At 46.8% G+C, this 24,206-nt stretch overlaps 1 protein-coding gene across 1 annotated transcript; it reads left to right on the forward strand.

Annotated features, from left to right (window-relative positions):
• The first annotated feature begins 15,785 nt into the window (after positions 1 to 15,785).
• On the forward strand, positions 15,786 to 19,410 carry LOC147662740 (uncharacterized). Its single transcript, XM_086950930.1, has one exon. The coding sequence runs from the start codon at positions 16,472 to 16,474 to the stop codon at positions 17,657 to 17,659; it is 1,188 nt and encodes a 395-aa protein (XP_086807056.1). The 5' UTR covers positions 15,786 to 16,471; the 3' UTR covers positions 17,660 to 19,410.
• The last annotated feature ends 4,796 nt before the right edge of the window (positions 19,411 to 24,206 follow it).

Consider the following 24,206-nt stretch of genomic DNA (forward strand, 5'->3'; position numbering starts at 1 on the left):
GCGATTTTCAGGTGTATTCTAGCTTCGTATGGCAGCCAGTTCAAGGATTTTCAGTCGGGAGTGATGTGAGAGCGTTTTTTTGAGCCAGTGATGAGTCTTGCTGCAGCATTATTAGAGGATCTTAGGGGTGCGGTTGTCGATGTAGGGAGGCCACAGAGGGCGACACTTCCATAGTCTACTCGAGGGATAATTAGGGCTTGGACTGTAGTCCTGAAGTCATTGGCTGGAAGGAAGGGTTTCAGCTTCCTCAATGTGTTGATTTGGAAATTAGCTCCCTTCGTTGCAATGCTGATATGATGCTACATATTGAGATTGCAGTCAAGGGTTATGCCTAAAGATTTCGCTGAGTCCACGATAGTAGGTTGCACTTTGAATGCAGTGAGATGATTCAGCCAAGCCTGAGTGATGTGGACTTTGGTGGGAGGTGCGATTAGGAGGAATTCCGTTTTTAGAGCGTTAAGTTTGAGATGATTCTCTGCCAGCCAAGTCTGTGTGTTCCTAAGCGTTGTGTTGAGTAGTTTGATGTCTTCAGGGGTGTGTATTTTAAGGTAGAGTTGGGTATCGTCTGCGTACATGTGAAATTGCACATTAGATGCTTGAAGTAGTGCGGTGAGTGGTTCCATGACTAGGTTGAACAATGTTTGGGATAGGGAGGATCCTTGTGGAACACCTAGTGTTACTGGAACGGGTGTGGACATAGTATTGTTAATCTTAAATTTCTGAGTCCGATTATGTAGAAAGAAGGTAAACTACTTGAGTACTGTCCCTGATAGACCCATTCAGAGACTCAGCAGATTGAGTAAGTTCTAGTGTTTGACCGTATCAAAGGCTGATGAGAGGTAGAGTAGGATGAGGAGGCAAGTACCGTTCTGATCAAGAATTTGAAGCGCGTCATCAATTATGTGTGTCATTGCTGATTCCGTACTGTGGCCTGATCGCAAGCCTGATTGGTGTGATTTGAGGAGGTCAAAGTGCTCGATGTGTTTTGTCAGTTGGATGTGTACACATTTTTCTAACAATTTGGCAAGGGTAGGGATATTGGAGATAGGGCGATAGTTGTTCAGATCTGTGGGGTCTGCTGTGGGTTTCTTTAGTATGGGCGATACTTGTCCCACTTTGAGGGAGTCCGGGATGCATCCTTGTTGAAGTGAGCTATTAATGATTTTGGTCCAGAGAGGGTGGAGCAGTGGGATGAAGTCTTTTACAGAGTTTGCGGGTAGAGGATCAGTAAGGTGATTGGAGGGCTTCAATGTGCTGAGAATCTTGCCTATATATTCTTCAGAGTAAGTTTCGAAGGAAGACCATGTAGCATTGTTTTTTAGATCGAGGGGCGTTTTGCTGTGTGGGCTAGAGTGTAGGCTTAGATCAGTGAGGAGGTCTTTCTTGATGTTGTCTGTCTTTAGACTAAAGAAAGTGGAGAATTCTTCATAGGTTGGTAGTGTGCAAGAATTGTTTTGTAGTCGTTGAGGTTCATCCTTGGATTGAGTTTTGATAAGCTCAAACAGTTTTTTTGGTCGGTTTCTCGCTTGGTCAAGCTGGTGGCTAAAGCAATCTGCTTTCGAGCATTTGATTTTTCTAAAGTAAGCGTTTCTTTTTTTCTTTAGTGTTTTGAGGTGCATAGCCGAAGGGACTGAAGAGACAATTGCGTTCCGCCAATCTCATAGCTCGTCTGTCTTCGTGAAGCAGCCCATCGTACCATGGTTTAGAGTTTTTAGAGGAAACTCTCTTTAATTGAAGGGGGTACCCTCGTTGATAATGGAGGTCATCGACTTGAGGTAGTGGTCGGTGAGAACCTGTACGTCAGAGGCGCAGGTAGGAGAAGATTGTGGCTGGGAGAAGGTAATGAGTTGAGATTGAGTTTCTTCAGGTCTCCCTTCCAGATCTTTGGTTTGGTGGGTTGGACCAGGTTAGATTTTACGCTTTCATTGATGAAGAATGTGATAATGTGGTGGTCAGACCAGTAACAGGGTTGGATTGACTCGAGCTGAATGGAGTCGTCTTTGGAAATGATTTGATCCAGGATAGAGCCTTTATCGTGAGTAGGGCTGTTGCAAATTTGGGTGAGGTCTAGAGCGCTGAGGAATTTTTTGAGACTAATGACCACAGAGTCGTTGTGATCGTTCCAGTGGAGGTTGAAATCGCCAAGGAATATTTGTGTGTGTTGCCGTCCAGAATTCGTTGTGATCACGTCCATGAGGTGTTCCGTAAAGGTGAGGTTGTCCCCTGGTGGGTGGTAGATAATATGTAGGGAGCATACAGGATTGCCAACGCTGTTGATGTCGAGGCAGAAGTGTTCACAGGAGGATAATATAGGGGCTATGGCTCTAATTACTGAGAGGTTGCTCCGGTGAATACATGCGATTCCACCCCCTGTCTTGCCACTCCTATCCAGTCTGATGATGTGGTAATTAGGGGGTACTAGAATGTCACTGAGTGGCGAGAAAGATTCTGTTAACCAGGTTTTGGTGAGTATGGTCAGGTCTAGGTCATGTGCGATAATGAGGTTGGCAATGTCTGATGCGTGTCTGTGGCCCGATCTACAGTTCAGGAGTGTGCATTTAAGCCGGGGAGTGACGAGGGAGGATGAGGGGTCTAGAGTGAGTGTGACTTTTTTAAGATTATTGGCAACGATACCTCTGTCGTTTTGTGTGGAGGATCTGTGAGGGTTGGGGTGGATAGTAGGGATGGGAAGGTGTGTGGGGGCTATGTGGGGGGTCATGAGAGTGGGATCGTAAGAGTGCAGGAGGGAGCGTATATCGTACGCCGAGAGTGGATTGATGCTTCGCAGAGGACGAGTGGCAGAATTACGGCAGGGAATTGAGGTCCAGTAAGGAGGATTATGTTTGTGTGGAAGTATAGGAAGGGTGGTGGGCTTGTTGGGTGAGAGGGTTTTGGGGGGTGTGGGGTGCCTGGGTTGATTCGAGATCAACTCTTTGAAGGTATGCAGTTCGTCTTTAATTTGGAGAAGAGTGTACATAATCTTGTCCAAAGTGGTGTTTAGGACGGTAGTTGGACCAAGGTGTGAGTTGAGGGGGTTTGGCTCTGTTCGGTGTGAGATCTGATGAAGGCGAGGGAGGAGACCTGGGGGGGGGGGGTGAGGAGTAGAGGGTTGGGCATATCGTAGGCATGTATGTATGGGTAGTTGGAGTGATTGGTGGTGGGAGAAGGGGTGTGGTGGAAGTGTCCAAGAGTGTAGTATGCTCTGGTGTATGAGTTGGTGGAAATGTATGAGAGGATGTAGCGTGTGTGATTAAGAGAGTTGTAGTTGCAGCTAACTGGGTAGTGGTTGCGTTTGGTAGGGGGGGTGGGAGGAGTAATAGGGGGTGGGATGTGTTCTAGAGGAGGGTTAGAGGGTGGTGGGACGATCATTGAGTGGTCGTGGTGGGGAGAGTTTTTATACACCACATGGCGAATACAAGGGTGTTGATTGGGATGGGAGGGTTCAGAGTTCGAGGTGACCAAGTGGAATAAGGAAGGAGTAGAGGAAGAGAGAGTTAAGGTGGGAGAGCTGTTAGAGGGGAAGAGATCTCTGATTGGAACCGGTGGGGGAACAACTTGTATAGTTGGTGAATGAGTGGGTTCAGTACTGGGTTGGGGGAGGAAGGTGTTGTTGTGAGGCAGGGCGGAGGTAGGGGGAAGGATGGTGATGGAGGAAGAGGGACTAGAGGTGGGGGGGCTATGGTCATTGCGGGGGATATAACAGATTGGGTAAGGGGTGAGTTTGTTGTTACGGTCGTGCAAGTTGGAAGTATGTGAGGGTTAGGTGAAGAGCGGAGATGTGTGTTGTAGGGTAGACTGGTTGAGGGAGGTGTAAGGCTCAGAGCTCTTTTGTGGCAGGAGGGTAAGGGGTGGGAGGGTGGAATAGGGGGTAGGAGTTGTGGTGTCTGGGGTGCTAGGTGTGAGGATCAGTTGAGTGGAAGTAGGTGGGTTAGATATATACTCTTTAATAATCAGGAAGATGTTATCAAATGGGTATAGACTGCGGTCCATGGACTGAATGAGAATAGTTCCATTGTTGTAAATGGTGATGGTTGCAGTCGCATGGAAGAGTTGTGATGGTGCAGTGTAGATCATTAGACCATGTGCGGATTTCCTAGTGGAGGAAATCGAGAATAAGACTAAGAAGGCTTTCCTCCATTGAGCTCTACGTTTAGTGTAGAAAATGATATCGGTGGTCGTGATCCCATTGTGTAGTGAGAAATATGGGTCAGCAAAGGGCGCTTCTGGTTGAGATTTGAAAAGGTTGTGCTTGAAGCGGTTGGCAGATTTTTTAGTGAGTTGGGGGGGGTAAATGATTTTGTAGGTGTGAGTGACTGTGAGTTCCATGCTGAGAGCTGTGGTGTAGGTGAGGGGAATGTGTTGTGGTGTGTGTTGTGGTGTAGGCTAGAGAGTCAAGGCTGGCTAGGGTAAGTGCTGAGTCGGGGCAAATGTAATAGGGATGTGGACGTGGTTGAGTCAGTCTATAATATGGGCATTCTTGAATTCCAACAGGGATAGGTCGAGCCAAAAGTGGGGGGATCTGGGGTCAGTGTTGAATAGGGGCTAATGTAATAGCGATATGGAAGTGGTTGAGTCCATCTAAAGTACGGGCATTCCTGAATACCAGCAGGGACAGGTTGAGCCAAAATAGGGGGGGGGGAATGCACGGAGGTTATGATCTAATATGTACAGGAGGTGAGGTCGGTAGCTGAAGAGGCTGAAGAAAGTATGATTTAGGGACTAGTTTAAGATGGCCGACTCCTTGGGAGAGATACAGAATGGCTGTGTAGTCCTCTGTGTTTGTTTCCATGAGATATGAGATAGAGTGTTGTCCTGTTTCGCTTTCTTTCCTGGGGGTGAGGAGATAAGTCCTATTTCAGTTTGGATGATAAGGTCAAGAAGAAGAGGAGTCCAGTCCTATTTCTGTTTTGGTGAGCACAGGTCAAAAACAAAGCTATTACCCTTCTTAGTACCGGTCAGTGGTAGGGGGAGGCAAATTGCAGTTGTAGTTTATGACCCCAGCCATTTTGTGCCACTGCCAACGTGGAAAATGCTTAGTTAAATGAAAGGGAGACATTCAAGAGAGGTAGTAAATAAACAAATCCAAAGGTACCTTTGTGCAGAGCGCTATGCCGTCTCTGGAGTTCGGTTGAAATAAAGACAAAGTTGCAGGTTACATCGTGTGACCCATTGGAAGTAGAGGGAGGTAGAGGGAAGTGCTGGTTCAGAACCTTGGCGCTGCGTGTATCATTCTTTGATTCACTAGCTCCGATGTGAGCGCTGAATGTGGAATCGACGCTTTTGTGCACAGCTACTCCCGAAGGGGCGGGGCCCCGCGGAGAGACCGTTCCCGTGCACACTCCCCGGTCTCGAAGTCCTCAGTCAGCCGAGGGCTCCACTCGCGAAGGCACCCCTGCTGCGGGGAGGGATCTCACCCCCCATGGTCCTTTCAGTGATCACGATCGGGGGCTGTATGGGGTACATCAGATTCTCCTCGTGCCTGGCCTGTGTTATTGCATTGTTTGCATCAGATTCTCCTCGTGCCTGGCCTGTGTTATTGCATTGTTTGTGTAATATTCTCCTAGTGCCTGGCCTGTGTTATTGCATTGTTTGCGTCAGATTCTCCTGGTGCCTGGCCTGTGCTATTAGCATTGTTTCCGTCAGATTCTCCCAACGCCTGGCCTTTGTTTTAGTTTTTTAAAATTTATTTATTGGCATTTCAGAAAATAAACAGGAACAGAAGACATTGGCATCAAATAGTGACATTGGATAATGCATACATCGTTTGAGTATCAAAGCAAACCTTCAACAGATAACACCCATTGCATAAACACAGTAAGAGTGTAGACCATCATAGCATGGCAATGAAAGACCCACAGAGGTCAGAGCATCTCGGTCGTTGGACCCTGCCCGGGGCCTGCACAGTCAATCCTCAAGTATGCAGCCTGTCCACATGGCGTATGGAGCGCTTGGTGTAGTTCCTCCTCGAAAGAAATTGTGTCCTCAGTTAAAACCTCCACCCGTGAATATGTGTCTGCGCCCTCCTCCTCTAAAGTGTCCTGTGTGGGCCTCTTGTCTAGAAACAGTGACCAAAAGTTCTTATGTCTGTTGCGTTGGGGCAACAGTTCGCTGTATTGTTCGGTTTGCGTGCTGCAATATATCATTTTGTTAGTCCATTGCAACAGTGTCAGTACAGGGCCTCGCATCCAAGAGAGCGCTACACACCTTCTGGCTAGGAGGAAGGCCATATCAACCAGCCTTCTACGATCCTTCTGGAGAGGTTTAGAGTAACCCAGAATAGCCAACAGAGGATCCGGAGACAGTTAAATCAGTGACCCTATTCACTTCCTCATATACCTTGCACCAAAAGGATGAGATCCCCGGGCAAGACCATGCCACATGTAGGAAATCCGCCACCCGCGCTCTACATCTATCACAGTGAGGGCTCTCTCGTAGACCGTATCTGTGAAATCTTTCCGGGGTATAGTAAACCCTGTTTAGGAATTTAAAATGTATCAACCTGTGACGGCCGTTGAGTGATATTCTCTTCGTGCTTGAGCAGCAGTATTGCCATTTCTCGTCTGTCAGGTATATAGCCAAGTCACTCTGCCATGCCAAGCGAGGTTTAGCATATTCCGCCGTCCTTTCTGAGAGGGCAATGCGATACAGATTGGTTACCAATTTAGCGGGGGACTTAGCGTTAATAATGTAAGCTAATGCCGTAACCACCCGGTGCTCCGTCATATCCTCCCCTAGAAGGGCCTTAAGCGCATGCCTCACCCTGTGGAACTGAAAACACGGCAACAGCGGATGGGGAACGTCCCCCGTCTCGAACTCTTCCCATGAGCGTGCGGTGCCTTACGAGAACAGATCCCCCATATTGTGTATATTCAATGAACCCATCGCATCCAGCACCCCCTTGTCCCTACATGGGGCCAGCCAAGAGCACCAGGCGAGGGGAGCCTTCGGGGCATACAACAGGCTGCAAGCCTGTACATCCATCATATGGTGCCAAGAGTGTCTGACCGTATTCAGCGAGTCTAGAATACCAGTACGGCGATCCCGAGGTCAGGACCGCAACGCAGGGGCCGCAACAATAGATTCCATGCGTATTTGCGCGATTTCCGCTGGGCCATGGATCCAGTGGTAGGCGTGCGCGCTTTGTGGAGCCCGATAATAAAGTTCCAGGTCCGGGGCATTCAGGCCGCCCTCCGCATACGGCCAAGTGAGAATTTTCCATGCCACCCTTGGCTGTGTCCCGGCCCAAGCCAGACGAATCATTAACAAGTGTAGTTGCTGGAAAAATGAATTGGACAGCACCATAGGAATATTGCTAAACAGGAACAGGAAGCGATGTAATACAATCATTTTCATGGGAGACCCGTCCCATCAGTGACAATGGCAGAGCGATCCACTTTTTAATATCATCCTCCAGTTTGGAGATGACCACGCTGTAGTTCTCCCTCAATACTACCGCCGAGTCCGTATGCAGACGAATCCCTAGGTATCGCACTGCTTCAGTAGCCCACTGAAGTGGGTATTCCGGAACCACCCTCCTCGTAGCCGGTGTTAGTGGGAACATAATAGATTTGTTCCAATTCATATGGATACCGAAAGAGATCTGAACAAGACCACCTCGCGTAGCATCGCAGAAAGGTGCGTCTCTGGGTCCCGAACATATAAGAAGGTATCGTCCGCATACGTGGACACAATCAGATTGTATGTGGGGAATCGTATGCCCCTGTGCCTGTGGTATTCCCGTAGGGCGCATGCAAGAGGCTCGGCCGTGAGTTCATAAAGTATAGGGGATATGGGGCATCCTTGTCTCGTGCCCCGGCTGATTTGTATAGGGTCTGTGGTCAACGTTCCAATCCGGATGCGGGCCTTGGGTGAAGTGTACAGTGTCGCTAAAAGCTGAAGGAACAGCGCACCCACCCATTCGACTTAAGACCTGTCTCATGAAAGGCCACACCACAGAGTCGAAGGCCTTTTCGCTATCTAAAAATACTGCTACGGGGCGCGTATGTTGGAGAGCTGCGAACTACGTCCTGAGATTATAAGTGAGGTTGCTACTGGGCATGAAGCCTGCCTGTTCAGGGGCAACCACCAAGTTAACCATGGGACTGAGACGGTTTGCTATCAACTTGGCAAATATCTTCACATCGACGTTCCGTAACGACAGTGGTCGGTACGAGGCGCAATCTCCCGGGGGTTTTCCCGGTTTAAGAATGGCAACTAGTATTGCCTCGCTCATAGTGGGCGGCATTGCTCCGGAGTCCGCTATGTCCTCAAACAGCGTGAGCAACCGAGGTATCAAAAGATCCGCAAATGCCTTATAGAAGGAGACAGTGCCTATACGACGTCCTCCCGCTCGATCAGACGCATCAAAAATTCCCAGTGTAGGTTAGACAGCCAAGGCAGTTCAATGTGGGAAAGATAATCTAGTATGCATTCCTATGGGGCAGGCCCTCGGAAGGCATACAGAGATGCGTAATACTCACGGAGCTTTTCTGCTACCTGATCCTCAGAGAGCGGGTCGTCTGTCGGTGAGGACCTCATGTCTGGTATCACTACTCTGTTCCTGCGTTGTTTGGCTAAGTGCACCGGAACCGACCCGGGGCGCTCCCCCCACCGTAGATTCTCGCAATGGCGTACTTTCCCAGGTGTTTTACTTCAGAGTCCACCTCTTCGTGATATTCGCGCAGTGTTCGGGCAAGTTCCTGCGTGAGGGCATCACTACAGTCTGTTAGGCGCCGAGCCGCCAGCTCTTTAAGCTTTTTCTCCAGGGTCTCCAGCCGACCCCGGATCGATTTGAGCACTCCCGCATGTTTGGAAATGGCGATCCCCCTGACATATGCCTTAAAGGCCTCCCAGATTGTCTGGAATGAGTCGACTGTACCCACGTTGGTGTCAAAAAACAGCTCGATGGACGCGGCCAGCTCCTCCTTAAAGGAGTCGTCCTGCAGGGAATAAGGAGGGAAGCGCCAAGCAAATGGTGTGAGGCGCTTCTAAGGTGTGGAAATTGTCAACAACAGAGGTGAATGGTCCAAATATATGCGTGGCAATATCGTGCAACCCTGCACATTGTGAGTTAAGTGAGTAGTGGCTAGCCAATAGTCAATCCTAGTGTGTATATTATGTGGTGCGGAGTAGTGAGTATAGCCTCCCTGAGTTGGGTGTCAGTATCTCCACACGTCTCTCAGGTCCAGTTGTGTCATTGATGCCGCTAGCGCCCTAGCAGAGGCCGAGGGGCGTCTATCAGATCTGTCTATATTGGGTTGTCTTGTTATATTAAAATCGCCCCCCCAAAGGACGTAGCCCCCCCGAGCGCTCCAGAACCTTATCTGTCAGATCTGAATAAAAGGCAGGGTGGTCGTAGTTAGGGCAGTAGGTATTAACTATACAGATCTCCATGCCTTTCCCACAGCATTTCGAGATAGTGTACCGTCCCTCCCTGTCCGTCTCCAGTGGTGTCAACATCAGTGGTGCTTTAGGGTTAATCCACGTCAGAACCTCCCTAACATGTGATGTGAATCCCGCCGTGTGTACATTACCCATTAAACCCCTGGATCACAATGTAGGACTGTCTGGGTGGAGGTACGTCTCCTGTAAGAGCGCAACGTCAACTCTATGTCTGGAGAGATATTGTAGGACCTTCCTGACCTTACGATAGTCATTGAGACCTCTGACATTCCAGATCATCAGCGTCAGTGTATCTGGGGGCTCCCCGATTGGTGTCATCTGTACGTAAGCGGCCGGTGTATGGGCCCCAGCGATGTGTCCTGGACGTATACAATCCCGCCATGCCTTGCCACATCTGTGCCAAAAAACACCAAAAACAGTACAGTGTCCCACCCCTGTTCAAGTGGCACTCGAAAGGGCCGCAACTCCCCCATCCATCGCCCTCCCACGCCTGCCCTACCCCAACTAGCCGGCTGAAATCCCCCACCCCTGCAAAACCACACACTCTCCCCTCCACATCACCCAATAACATCAAAGAAAAACTGTAGAAAAGTGTAATTCACGCGGGACGTAGGTAGCCAGCTGAAAAATCACAGTACAGTACTATGCCTAGTAACCACCCATCCCCCGTCTCATATCCAGTATAGTTCGCGTCTAACAGCATCTTGCATATGTGTACCCCTGAACCAAGTCTGCGCCATGCACACTCCTACGGGTCCATACATTCTGCGGTAGCTCTAACTCCTTCATCCGCAAGGCCCCTCCTCCTCCATTGACTCATAATTAATATACTTGCACATAGCCCCACCTCATTGTGCGACTGTTTATCATAACTTTGTGACACAATGTACTTCAGGACCGTAACCCATTGAGAATCAGATCAGGCTGAACTTCACCCCTCCCATCCCCTCAACCCTCCCCCCCCCCCCCCCCCCCCCCATCCCGCAACACAAATCCATTTAAGGGCAACCTCAGGAAAAGGGCACACAAGGGTCAGATCATTCCACCTACTCTTTGGCACCACCGCCCCGGGACGCCCAACAGTCAGAACACATACTCAGCCACCCGCAGCTGTGCATCTTAGTTAGTCCTGAACATCCAGGGGGCCTCCCGCTGCTTCGTCCTGTAGCTCTCTGTTCAGGGAGGACCGGCTGTCCTTGCGCCATTCTCTGAGGGCATTCTGGAGCGCCTTAGGGTCAGTGAAAATCATAGACTTCCCCTGTCTGTTGACCCGCAGCTTCGTGGGGTACAGCATTGCAGAGTCAGTTCCCAACTCACGCAGCTGTCGTTTCATCGGTACAAACTGCCTCCTTGCTTCCTGAACTTTTGCCGTAAAATCCGGGAATAATGAGATCACCGACCCCTCGTAATGTAGCGGCTGTTTCTCTCTGGCGAGCTTCAGCTCCACGTCACGGTCCCTGTAATTTAGCAACTTCGCAATTATAGGTCTATGAGGCACCCCAGGTTTCAGCCTCCAGCCCAGAGATTGCGGTCTCCAGTTGCAAGGGGGGCACCCGCTCCTCACTTTTCCTGCCGACCGCGGAATCGACCTCCGCCGCTATACAGCACACTCTGCCGCCCGCAGTCACGGTGTTGGCGCTCGCGGCCCTGGGCTCAGCCTCCGTGCCAGAGGCCGCTCTGAAGGCCTCACTGGTGCGCGCTCACCTCCCCGCCTGGTAGCGCCGCCTCCTGCACCGCTCCTCAGTCCACACACCACCCGGGCTGACTCATGATCTCAAGAGGCAGGGATATCGCTCCTCACGTTTCCCGCCAAACGCGGGATCAGCCGCCGCCGCTATACAGCAGCCAGGACAGCGGCCTAGTCAGAGCATCCGCCCCTTGCAGTTAATTCCGCCCTGCAGCTTCCGCCGCAGCCGGCGTACCAGGCCCACGCGGCTCGCTCAGCGTGAAGGGGGGGCGGGATCCGGACCCACGCCGTTCGTGGACCACAGAAGTCCTGGGGCTCGGTTTGTCTAGTCAGGGCAGCTGATAGTGGAATAGCACGCAGGATTGATGTAGGATAGTTACACAAGACGGGGAGCTCACAGCTCAAGCAGCCATCTTGGTTGTGAGCTAGCTCCGCCCCACCTGGCCTTTGTAATTGGATTGTTTACATCAGGTTCTCCTCGTGCCCGGCCTGTTATTGCATTGTTTGCGTCAGATTCTCCTCATGCCTGGCCTGTATTATTGCAATGTTTACATCAGATTCTCCTAGTGTCTTGCCCGTGTTATTGCATTGTTTGCGTCAGATTCTCCCGTGCCTGGCCTGTGTTATTGCATTGTTTACATCAGATTCTCCTCGTGCCTGGCCTGTGTTATTGCAGAGTTTACATCAGATTCTCCTCGTGCCTGGCCTGTGTTATTGCATTGTTTGCACCAGATTCTCCTAATGCCTGGCCTGTGTTATTGCATTGTTTGCGTCATGTTTTCCTAGTGCCTAGCCTGTGTTGTTGCATTGTTTGCGTCACGTTTTTCTAGTACCTCGTCTGTTATTGCATTATATGTGCTGCTTTTGGTATATTATTATTCTAATAGTTGCAGCTTTTCTAACAAACATGGTACCTTTTATCCCAATCAAGTGCATCTGACTGATAGGACACTGCACTCTCCCTGCAGTAACAATCTACTTCCTATTTATGTAGCAACAGACAGCACAGCATGTCAGCCAGAGATGTCGTAGGGTCAGAAACAGTACATAGGTAAGTAGGTATGATGCAAAACAAACTGAGTAAGATTTTAAACGAAGAAGCGGCTGTGATAGACGGCAAAACATCCATGTCAAAACAACAGCAGTAGCACAGTGGTACATGGAACGATAATATTAGATTTATTTACACTTCTGTGCAGAGCGTGTCACTTAATGTTCTTTTCGTCCACTTTCATGAGTTGGTTTTACAAGGCAACTCTGAGCTCACTGAGTGTGGAGCTTCCACGAATCCCAGAGACAGGCCGTTCCAAAGACGGTAACAGAGAAGGTTGAAAGATCTGAGTCTTGATCCTGGCAGATGGACTGGTGATCCCTGAGGGGGTGTAGTTAGTCTGTGTGTTGCCACGGCTGTCCAGGGGGTGTAAGAAATGTCAGCAATTTGTGGAGGGCCTTCTTATGGGTGATAACCACCCAGCTTCATGCAATACAGACTAGAGGATTTGTGTCTGCGCAGGATGAGTTACATTCTGATAGTAAAATGGAGGACCATGTCCAAAGGGGATTGATGTTACCAAGGTTTAACATCTTCAGTTACGACAGACAGAGAAAGTCAAGGTACCTCGATATTCTTGAAAAGCTTTCTGCACTCTGCTGGTGCAAGCAGGATGTTTATTCTCTAGTTGGCATTTGCCAGGGCATGTTCAGATACAGTGGTTGAATTATTCCTTGGAGCAGCACTTGTAGCGTTGACTCTTGGAGTCTTGTAGTATGTGCTGGATGCGGTAGAACTGTATTCATGTTCCACGGAGCTCAGAAAATCCAGACTCTCCGTCCTCTCAGAGCACGAGGTCTGTGGCTTGACCAATAGAACTGTAATAAAGAAGATGACCTAGACCAGTTCTACCTCTCCTGACCTTTGAACTGATCATTGAGGAAAGCAGATCTACGCAAGGTGCAGCTGACAGAAGCCCTACCTGGAAGGAAGATCTGAACGAGGCGCAGCTGACAGAGGTCCTGACTAAAATGAAGATCTGCACAAAACTCAGCTGACAGAAGTCCTGCCTCGAAGGAAGATCTGCACAGGGCACCTCTGACCGAATTACTGCCTGGAAGGAAAATCTGCACATGGCACAGCTGACAGAAGTCCTTCCTGGAAAGAAGATCAGCACAAGGCACAGCTGACAGAGGTCCAGTTGGGCAGGAAGATCTGCACAAGGTGCAGCTGAAAGAAACCCCTGCCTGGAAGTAAGATCTGCACAATGCACGGTGGGCAGAAGCCGCAGCCTGAAAGGAAGATCTGCACAAGGTGCAGCTAACTGAAGCCCCTGCCTGGAAGGAAGATCTGCACAAGGTGCAGCTGATGGAGGTCCTGCCTGGAAGGAAGATCTGCACAGGGCACAGCTGACAGAAGGTGTGCCTGGCGGTGACCTCAAAGCAGTGAGAGACCCAGAAACCACAACTCCACAAAGCGCCAGGGAAACTCCGCCGCACTCTGCAGACTTCCACAAGTGGCAGAGTTTGTTAAGTTGCACGGCACTCACTGATTTTTAGTGCCAGGAGTTTAACCCCCACTGTGAAATCAGCACGAACAGCACTACACGTCGTGTTAGAGGGTGATGCTGCTTTTTGCCGCTCTAATTGATATTCTAATCGAATGGTAGCTTCATCAACGAGAATGGCAGATTTTAACAATCGAGTGGTCGCGACCTGCTGTGACCTCCTGTATTGAGAAATCTCGCCAGTAGGAGGTCTAGCGCGTTATATTTTCTCGCAAGTGCTCGCCACTTTACCGTTGGCGAACCGCTGGAGAAAAAAACTCCGTTCTGCATGGAGTTCTTTGGACCAGAGTGGGCAAAACTTCACGAGCTACGCCGGCATAGCGGAATTCTTCACCCACCCCTAGTTTTGAGGCAAAAATCTGTTGGACAAACTCCTAACTAGGCCCTATGTCTGCAATAAGTGTTGTAGAAGAAGTGAGAGCCTTGGCCTTGTGAGCATGAGGCAGTTATCCGACTTCTGATGAACCCCACAGAGTGTGCAGCCAGAGGGCAGTAGGGGGGCCGAAGGCCATGAAATTAGGTACACTTGAATATGTGAAATATGGAAAGGTAGAAATGCCGCATCACCTTTGGATAACTGACACCTCCTCCCACTCTTCCAAATGCCCATCCAGTCACAAATGGCATCCTGGGCCCCAAAAGGACAACATCATGCCAGATGCCATGTAATATTGGAAAAGGGGGGAAAAAGAGTAATAGGTGCACATCTGCTGCAGGGATATGTCAGGTAAATTATTGGTTGTGGTGGATTCTCTATAAGTACTAAATGACTGATATCGTTGAATATTAAATTATATGAATCAATATTTGTTTACCTTATCTGCGCTTATAATGTAAAGGATGGGCCTTACAGTGAACCCCTTGCCCTACACAAAAGCTCTGGAAGGAGGTGCATCTTACAGAACTTTATCCACCTTAGGAAGAACTAAAGACTTGCTTTTTAAAGTTATCTTTCAGGGCCAGAACCGGGTGCTGTAAGCTGCACTAGTTTCAGGATGATAGACAGATGTTATGGCGATAGGAAACCCCCCTCAACCCACAATAATGTTCCAATCTACCAGGTTAGAATAAACCAGAAATGCTTGAACTAGGGAGCTGTTTAAAGTGTCAAAGGTGACTTATGAACAGTGAGGTAAAGACAGGAGTTGGTATTTGAGATGGTCTTAGGTGAATAGGGAAGAACGAGAAGAATTGTGTGAATAGAGTTACTTTTGTTGTATACTTCATGAAGAGTTACTGGAAATTTTGCAGCCCAGCCTGATCCATCCTTTTTTCTAAACTCTATAGTTTTTTAAATGAAATCTTCACCTTATGCCTCTATCTTAAGCTATACCTCAAGCACTTGGGTGCTCCGTGAGCTCCCTTACTCTGTAAATGTAATAAGATGTCACCTGATCAACCGAACTTTAGTTAAATATCTGTGTATGATGAAATATTCCTTGCTAAGTTTCAAAAGCGATAAAGAAGAAGGGGGAGATTTACTAAGTATTTGCGCTGTATTTGCGGCACAAAAGTGGCACAAAATGTCGCAAAATCTTTTTTCCTAATTTCCTGTCCAGCGCTGGAAATAACATTAAAGTAATGTGACACTGCGTTTAGCATTGTTTCGCATTACTTTGTGCCATGGGTGCCTACCAAGGGTGGTGCAAGGGCGTTCCTGTGCAACCACAAAACTAGGTGCAAGGAAGGAGAAATGCTTTCATTTCTCCTTCCCTTTCTGACTTTGCATGCGTGCTGCACTGTGCAACACGTATACAATATGGTAAAAACTTTCCCTCATATCTAGGCATAGTAATTTGTACAGGAAAGGTGTCCTTCCTGCACAGAACCTATGCTGGACTCACACACACACACCCTAGCGCTCTGGTGCTAAGGTGTGTGCATGGCCCTGGCCCACTGTAATCAGTGCCGGCGCAAGGGAAAGGGAAGGAGAGAGCCATATCTTTGAAAATATGGTGCTCTCCTGTTCCCTCTTTGTTGCGCAGTGCAGCCTCGCGGGGGGAGGGCTGCGCTGCATTGTGTGGAGATTTGGTAAATTGCCCTCGAAATGTCTTTTACAGCCAGTTAAACATTGTGAATTCTCATTCCATTACGTTTCAATTTAGTAATTTTCAATATCTTTACATCCAACAGAAAACAAGCCTTGAATGTATGAAATGACCATCAATAACAAAGCTAATGCTGTAAATCTTCAATAATAGCAGAAATATTGAGCTACAGTATTCAGCAAAACATCAGCGCAGTCGGCGACAGAGGAACCTGCACACAAACTGACAGATCCCGGATGAAGCATCAAGGGCAGTTCAGTGATTGCAAGAGGCTGAGCTGTGCACCTCCACGCCACAAGACGAAGAAATTACCTTAGGAAAATTAAGGCAACAACAATAACAAACCGCCTCCTGTATAAACAAGTGTCCAACACCAGCTTTGATCATCGGATCGGCATGATGTGATTACCACAATGCTCTGTTTTATAAAATGACGACAAGCCATCATTCTGTGTTCTTGGTGAATTGTAAACTCTTTCTGGCCAAACCACAGTAACCAGAGAAGAGCACAACAGAGCGGAGCCAGACAACTGACGGGTAAAGGAAAGAGGAGTTCTTCTATCTAAAATACAACAGACTGTCCCTATTTGCACCGGCCAGAAGGAAGATACATATTTACCCGCAAGCGTGCATAGCCATAATCCAATCTAAAGGCACAATCGCCTACAAAGGCACCTTCTACATATCAGGAGTGTGGCAAATATTTGGTGGCTATCGCATTTTATTGTTAAAACAGAAATCAAACGTGTGAGAAAAACACAAGTGCTTTATCAGCCATGTCGGCCCATCAGAAAATGCAGTCATGGGATGTAGAAAAATATCTACCCGACCCACAGACACTAACCAAGAAAGAAGAATCATACACATACAGCAAGAGCTTTAGTTTGTCATCACTACGCAAGCTTTATCTGCAAACCTACACAGGAGAAAAACCATTCAAGTGCAGTGAATGTGCAACGTGCTTTTGTTACTTATCAAACCTCCAAAAACATCAGCGAATACACACAGGGGAAAAACCATTCAAGTGCAGTGAATGTGCAAAGTGCTTTAGTCAGTTATCACACCTTAAAATACATCAGCGAGCACACACAGGGGAAACACCCTATCATTGTAGTGAATGTGACAGTAGTTTTAGTTACTCTTCAGCATTAAGGGTTCATCAGCGAACTCACACAGGAGAAAAACCATTCAAGTGCAGTGAATGTGCAAAGTGCTTTAGTCGGTTATCACACCTTCAAAGACATCTGCGAACACACACAGGGGAAACACCATTCAAGTGCAGTGAATGTGCAAAGTGCTTTAGTCAGTTATCAGACCTAAAAAGTCATAATCGAACACACACGGGGGAAAAACCATTCAAGTGCAGTGAATGTGCAAAGTGCTATAGTCACTCATCACACCTTCAAAGACATCTGCGAACACACACAGGGGAAACACCATTCAAGTGCAGTGAATGTGCAAAGTGCTTTAGTCAGTTATCATACCTAAAAGGTCATAATCGAACACACACGGGGGAAAAACCATTCAAGTGCAGTGAATGTGCAAAGTGCTTTAGTCGGTTATCACACCTTCAAAGACATCAGCGAATACACACAGGGGAAAAATCATTCAAGTGCAATGAATGTGGGCAGAGCTTTAGTCAGATAGCAGACCGAAAACGTCATCAGCGAACTCACACAGGAGAAAAACCATTTAAGTGTAGTGAATGTGCAAAGTGCTTTAGTCGGTTATCACACCTTCAAAGACATCTGCAAACACACACAGGGGAAACACCATTCATGTGCAGTGAATGTGCAAAGTGTTTTAGTCAGTTATCAGACCTAAAAAGTCATAATCGAACACACACAGGAGAAAAACCATTCAAGTGCAGTGAATGTGGGAAGAGCTTTAGTCAATTATCAAACCTATATAGTCATCAGCGAACACACAAAGGGGAAAACTATATGATTGCTTTGAATGTTTGAAGAGCTTTAGTCAGTTATCAACCCTAGGAAAACATCAACAAACACACACAGGGGGAAAGCCACTCAAGTGCAATGAATGTGGGAAGAGCTTTAGTCGACGATTAGAGCTACAAAATCATCAGCGAACACACAGGGGGAAAACATAGAAGGGCACTGAAAGTGAGAAGGGCTTTTGTCAATTTTCGATCCCACACAGCCCTTAGTGAATACACTCCTTCATTTAACTCACATGGAAATAATGCTAGAGATGCAGAGATTCCAGAAAGAACTTAAGAACATCAAAAATAATATTGACCCATCTGAGGACATAGACAAGAGCTGAATAGTGCAGGAATTGTGAGGGGAATGAATTACGGAAAAAGATAAAATTCAATTTATGTAGGACATTGAAATACCAGATGATAGAAGACCCGAATAGCAGTAAAGAAGAAAAACAGATAACAGTATTTGCAGAATTATAAAAGTGTTTGTTTCCAGTGATTGTTCACTTCCGTACACATAGCAAAGTGACATGATGCACCAGGATACACAGTGGGAGCAGAGCACAATGTGGATTAAAAGTAAAGAAACATTGTTAATTTTTATTTGGTGAAGAAGAGATACAAAGAAAAACATTAAATTGCACCTGACCACACAGCCTGTAAAAGCAACACTGAACAACACTGGGACTAACAGCGGTATTTTCAGCTAACTTGTCGGATTAGTGATAAAACCTATAAACCCAACACACCCAGAGTGGACATGTTGTCAGGGCTCTGGAGATGGAAGCTTCATTGGTAAAATGCATGTATTACTATTAACAAATGCCACTGCAGTATATGTAATGAATTAAAGCGAAGCACAGGTGTTCAAGAAATAATCTATTTTCAGATATAACAGAGCATATACCTTGTATTTAAGTAACGTTTGGTGCATCTTTTACACACTGTTATCGGTTGATGGATCAGCTCGCGCCTGATTACTAAGTGGGACCCGTGGCTCCTCTCCGACTTGGCTCTCCCTATTCATTTTGTGACTTGCCAAACTCTACTTAGTACCAGAATTTAGTCATTGTAAGCAGGAGACTCTGTTTGAAGAATGTGGTGAAATAGCGAAATCCCACATGAAAAGCATATATGTGCCAGGACAATCAGTTGCACTCCCATATACTCATCTTCCACACTTGATTGTCCCTTGTCCTCAAATATTCTGAATGATTTGTCGTATGAATGCCGTAAGTGGCAGAGACATTCATGAAGCTAAAGCTAACAGGAGAGTGTGGGAGATAGAGAGGGGGAGAGATAAAGAGAGCGAGAGAGTCAAAGAAAGGGGGAGAAAAAGAACGAATTGGAAAGAGGGGGAACGGAACGTTATTTGTACTCATCTAAAAATAGAAGAAGCAGCCGAATACATGCCAATGTGTAACATCACCAGATAAATGGGCTGAACACCTGTGAGTTTAATGTTAATTTTTAATACCTATAGACCCATGTCATGTCAATAAACAGGGCACAAGTAAGGAAAATAGTGAAAGAGCCCATTATTATATGCAAATCACAGTGACGTCACATGTAGTGACATCACAAGAAGTGATGTCAGGCCCTTATAATAATTTTCATGTGAAAGGTTGATGGCCTGTTTTAAAAACAAGAAACATAAAATAATGTAAAAATAAGTTTTTGGTTTTAGTTTTTATACATCATGTGTTTTGCCCACTATTAGTTTGTAACTAAACTCGGAAATGACTGAAAGTGTAAATATTTTTAAACAGATATGTGGAACTTGGAAATTACATTTTTAAAAAATTTTCAGCGAATAAATAAAATGTGCTTTTAATTTGCACTTGTTTCCTGACGTTATTCTTTGTCCAGCCCATAAAACCCAAAGTGTTTCACATTTAACAATGTATTAAGCAATAGAAGGGCTAATTTTGTCAAGTTCTCTGTTCCTCTCTTGCACCACTCACACAACCAAACACTCAGATGCCTGTGTCTGCAGTGCTGGGGCATAAAGTAACAATTATCAGTCGCAGGCAAAAGTGCTAGGTGGAACTGAGTCCTGTTTCTAGATAATAGTTGGGGGACCCCTTCAAACTGTGGCTACCCCCCGACTTGTGCCGTGCTGATAAAGCAATAGTGAATTTGAGTAATTTATGATGAATTGAAATGAGAGAAAGAGAAGAAGAGAGCGAGGTGCAGGATATATTAAAGAAAATATAAAAGAGACACACGACTTTACCCTGTTCTGTGTACTAGCACTTTACGTAAACAAGTTGTGCTGTGCGTTGTGAACAGGCTGTCACCCCCTTTGTATGTAAATGAGCTTCTGTGACCAGACAACCCAGGCTCCCATCTCTTCTAGCGTGGATGATAATGTGAGCACTGTAAGGTTATCGCAAACTAGGGCTTTATGGAGAAACAATCGGCTTCCAGGTCACACAGCTGTTGTTATGTAGTTCTTAATAATTTTTTTTTCATTTACTTTAATTTGCAGCAATCCTCCAGGTTACTTTTTCTCAGTATTGCACTTCAGGTCGCTCATTTGTCGGCATGGGTTTTGTCCTTACACTGGTCTAGGATGGCCCTTCTCAAGGTAGAAGGCGCTGTAATAGGAATAATAAATCAGACATATATGAAATTGTATGTAAACAAATGTGTGCCTTTCAGTTATCAGACACCACCAGACTCACATCTAAGCATGTAATTGAGCACCAGACTAAAGTGACTCCTCCCTGTATAAATATGTGCCATCAGTAATCGGGCTGATGGTTCCGCAGATGCGCACAGCAAATACAGTTTCTGGGATTGTGCGCCTAGGCCTAAATTTTAATTGCTGAAGTTGCACGCAGTTTCGCTGATGCGCACAGCTTATAAGGTTTGTGGATATTGCACACTGTAAGCAGATCACTGAAGTTCACCCTTAAGTAGTAACTAGGTCAAAATATAGCACGTACATCATACATAATGTCACTGCCCTTCTTGTTGACATCTCCAGGAGTTCCTTCTCTCTCGTGGCTGAAGTGAAAGAAGGTTTTCACACATTATGCTCGTGTCTGTGGCATTTCCTTAAGCGCAGAGAGGAAAGCTTCATTGTTAATGGATTGTTTGGGCTCTGAGGGACAAGAATTATTTGAACACCTTCCTGAACCCTCTGGTAGTGACTCTGCCATTCTTAATGAATACGAGATCTGCATCAAAAAGTTAGACTTGCAATACCTTCCCAAAGTGAGTACTGTCCTTGAACGATATCTTTTTGGGAGAAGGATGCAAAGGCAGGTGAGTCAGTCAAACAGTTCATGACTACCTTGCGCAAATTGGCTTCCACGTGCAATTTTGGTGCAGCTTAGAGGAGCGGTTAAGATATCAGTTCATGTTGGGATGCGTACTCGACAAAACGAGACACCCTGTTGCAAAAAGAAAAGCCATTGCTTCAAGAAGTGCTGACCATAGCTAAAAGTCACTAGTATTCAAGAGCGTGTGTTGATATTATGCGCAAAGAGAGTTCAGGTGAAAAAAAGAGTACATTGATGTCAAGGTGCTGATGGATAGATTCGTTGAACCCAAATTGAGCACCACTTCAAAGCCCTTTAACACAAAGAATTTTCAGGTGAAGTGCTTCAGGTGTGGCAACCCTGGCCATATGGCCAACTTTAAAGACCGCCCAGGCTGGAAGGCCATGTGAAAAACTTATGAGAGAAAAGGTCACGTCGCAAAAAGCTGCAGAACGGGCAACAAGCATAAAAAAGTCATGGAAGTTGAACTTTATGAAGAAGATTTGGAAGAGATCAATATTCTCCCATTCACAGGGAATGCTAGTGATGGCCCTCAGGAGGTAGTTTTGATCAATGATGCTCCAATGAGCATGCTGTTCGACTCTGGGGCCAGGATAACTCTAGTCCCAAAAACATTTTATGAGCGTAATTTACTGGGCAAAGTCACCCTGTTGAAGCCAGACATTAGACCAATAGGTTAAGGTGGGGTGACTATTGAGTTGCTGGGTTATTTCTGGGGCATAATTGACTTCAAAGGGAGAGCCATGCCTGTTAAAATCTATGTCTTGATGAAAGGGGATTTAGTCAGTTATCAGTCCTAAAACGTCATACGTGAACACACACGTGGAAAAACCTTATCATTGTAGTGAATGTGACAGTTTTTTTTCGTGACTCTTCAGCATTAAGGGTTTATCAGCAAACTCACACAGGAGAAAAACCATTCAAGTGCAATGAATGTGTAAAGAGCTTTAGTCAGTTATCAGACCTAAAAAGTCATAATCTAACACACACGGGGGAAAAACCATTCAAGTGCAATGAATGTGTAAAGAGCTTTAGTCAGTTATCAGACCTAAAAAGTCATAATCTAACACACACATGGGAAAAACCATTCAAGTGCAATGAATGTGTAAAGAGCTTTAGTCAGTTATCAGACCTAAAAAGTCATAATCTAACACACACGGGGAAAAAACTATTCAAGTGCAGTGAATGTGGGAAGAGCTTTAGCCAGCTATCAGACCTAAAAAGTAATCAGCGAACACAAACGGGGGAAAAACCTTATCATTGTAGTGAATGTGACAGTCGTTTTCGCAACTCTTCAGCATTAAGGTATCATCAGCAAACGCACACAGGGGAAAAACCATTCAAGTTCAATGATTATTGGAAGAGCATTAGTCAATTATAAATCCTACGAAAAAAGACTGTAGGAAGGTTGGTGTGTGCATGCATGAGTGGCAGCATGCGCCACTTGTCTTCTTAAGACTGGAGGAAGGATGGTGTGTGCATGCATGAGTGTCTGCATGCCTCACTTGTCTTCTTTTGTAAATTGTAAATTGTTGTGTCTTGTAAAGCGCACTGCTACCCGGAGGCCTCGTAGCGCTATAGACCGCTGGGGAACGCGTCCTGGCTTTCCCTGTGAGATAGTCCCTCCTGGGGGTCTCCAAGGTGAAACCAGGCATCCCCGGCGTTTGTGTGGGGCCGTTGTGGAGATGAGGCAAGCTAATGCCCAGAGTTGCTGAGTGTGCTCCCTGGTCGGAGTAGGCACCGATGCGAGAATTATCAGTCCGCTGATCCTGGTCCAAGACCCTGCCGCGTCGGGAATCGAACCCTGGTCCCGGGCCGTTCTCTGCACTCGGGTCTGCCGCCTCTAACCAGTGAGCCACACCTCTCCAGACTGTAGGAAGGATGGTGTGTGCATGCATGAGTGTCTGCATGCTCCACTTGTCTTCTTAAGACTGTAGGAAGGATGGTGTGTGCATGCATGAGTGGCAGCCTGCTCCACTTGTCTTCTTAAGACTTGAGGAAGGATGGTGTGTGCATGCATGAGTGGCTGCATGCTCCACTTGTCTTCTTCAGACTGTAGGAAGGATGGTGTGTGCAAGCATGAGTGTCTGCATGCTCCACTTCTCTTCTTAAGACAGGAGGAAGGATGGTGTGTGCATGCATGAGTGTCTGCATGCTCCACTTGTCTTCTTAAGCCTGTAGGAAGGATGGTGTGTACATGGATGAGTGTGCATGCTCCTCTTGTCTTCTTAAGACTGTAGGAAGGATGGTGTGTGCATGCATGAGTGGCAGCATGCTCCACTTGTCTTCTTCAGACTGTACGAAGGATGGTGTGTGCATGCATGAGTGTCTGCATGCTCCATTTAACTTCTTAAGACTGTAGGAAGGATGGTGTGTGCATGCATGAGTGGCAGCATGCTTCACTTGTCTTCTTAAGACTGTAGGGAGGATGGTGTGTGCATGCATGAGTGGCAGCATGCTCCACTTGTCTTCTTCAGACTGTAGGAAGGATGGTGTGTGCATGCATGAGTGGCAGCATGCTCCACTTGTCTTCTTAAGACATGTAGGAAGGATGGTGTGTGCATGCATGAGTGGCAGCATGCTTCACTTGTCTTCTTAAGACTGTACGAAGGATGGTGTGTGCATGCATGAGTGTCTGCATGCTCCATTTAACTTCTTAAGACTGTAGGAAGGATGGTGTGTGCATGCATGAGTGGCAGCATGCTTCACTTGTCTTCTTAAGACTGTAGGGAGGATGGTGTGTGCATGCATGAGTGGCAGCATGCTCCACTTGTCTTCTTCAGACTGTAGGAAGGATGGTGTGTGCATGCATGAGTGGCAGCATGCTCCACTTGTCTTCTTAAGACATGTAGGAAGGACGGTGTGTGCACGCATGAGTGTCTGCATGCTCCACTTGTCTTCTTCAGACTATAGGAAGGATGGTTTGTGCATGCATGAGTGTGCATGCTCCACTTGTCGTCTTAAGCCTGTAGGAAGGATGGTGTGTACATGGATGAGTGTGCATGCTCCTCTTGTCTTCTTAAGACTGTAGGAAGGATGGTGTGTACATGCATGAGTGTGCATGCTCCACTTGTCTTCTTAAGACTGTAGGAAGGATGGTGTGTGTATGCATGAGTGGCAGCATGCTCCACTTTTCTTCAGACTGGAGGAAGGATGGTGTGTGCATGCATGAGTGTCTGCATGCTCCACTTGTCTTCTTAAGACTGTAGGAAGGATGGTGTGGGCATGCATGAGTGGCAGCATGCTCCACTTGTCTTCAGACTGTAGGAAGGATGG

The sequence above is a fragment of the Lissotriton vulgaris genome, unplaced genomic scaffold (genome assembly GCF_964263255.1).
Source record: "Lissotriton vulgaris unplaced genomic scaffold, aLisVul1.2 SCAFFOLD_2128, whole genome shotgun sequence".
In the NCBI taxonomy this organism is placed as follows: domain Eukaryota; kingdom Metazoa; phylum Chordata; class Amphibia; order Caudata; family Salamandridae; genus Lissotriton; species Lissotriton vulgaris.

Excerpts from the sequence above, each read along its gene's own strand:
- LOC147662740 (XM_086950930.1), top strand. The coding sequence starts at position 16,472 with ATGTCGGCCCATCAGAAAATGCAGTCATGGGATGTAGAAAAATATCTA.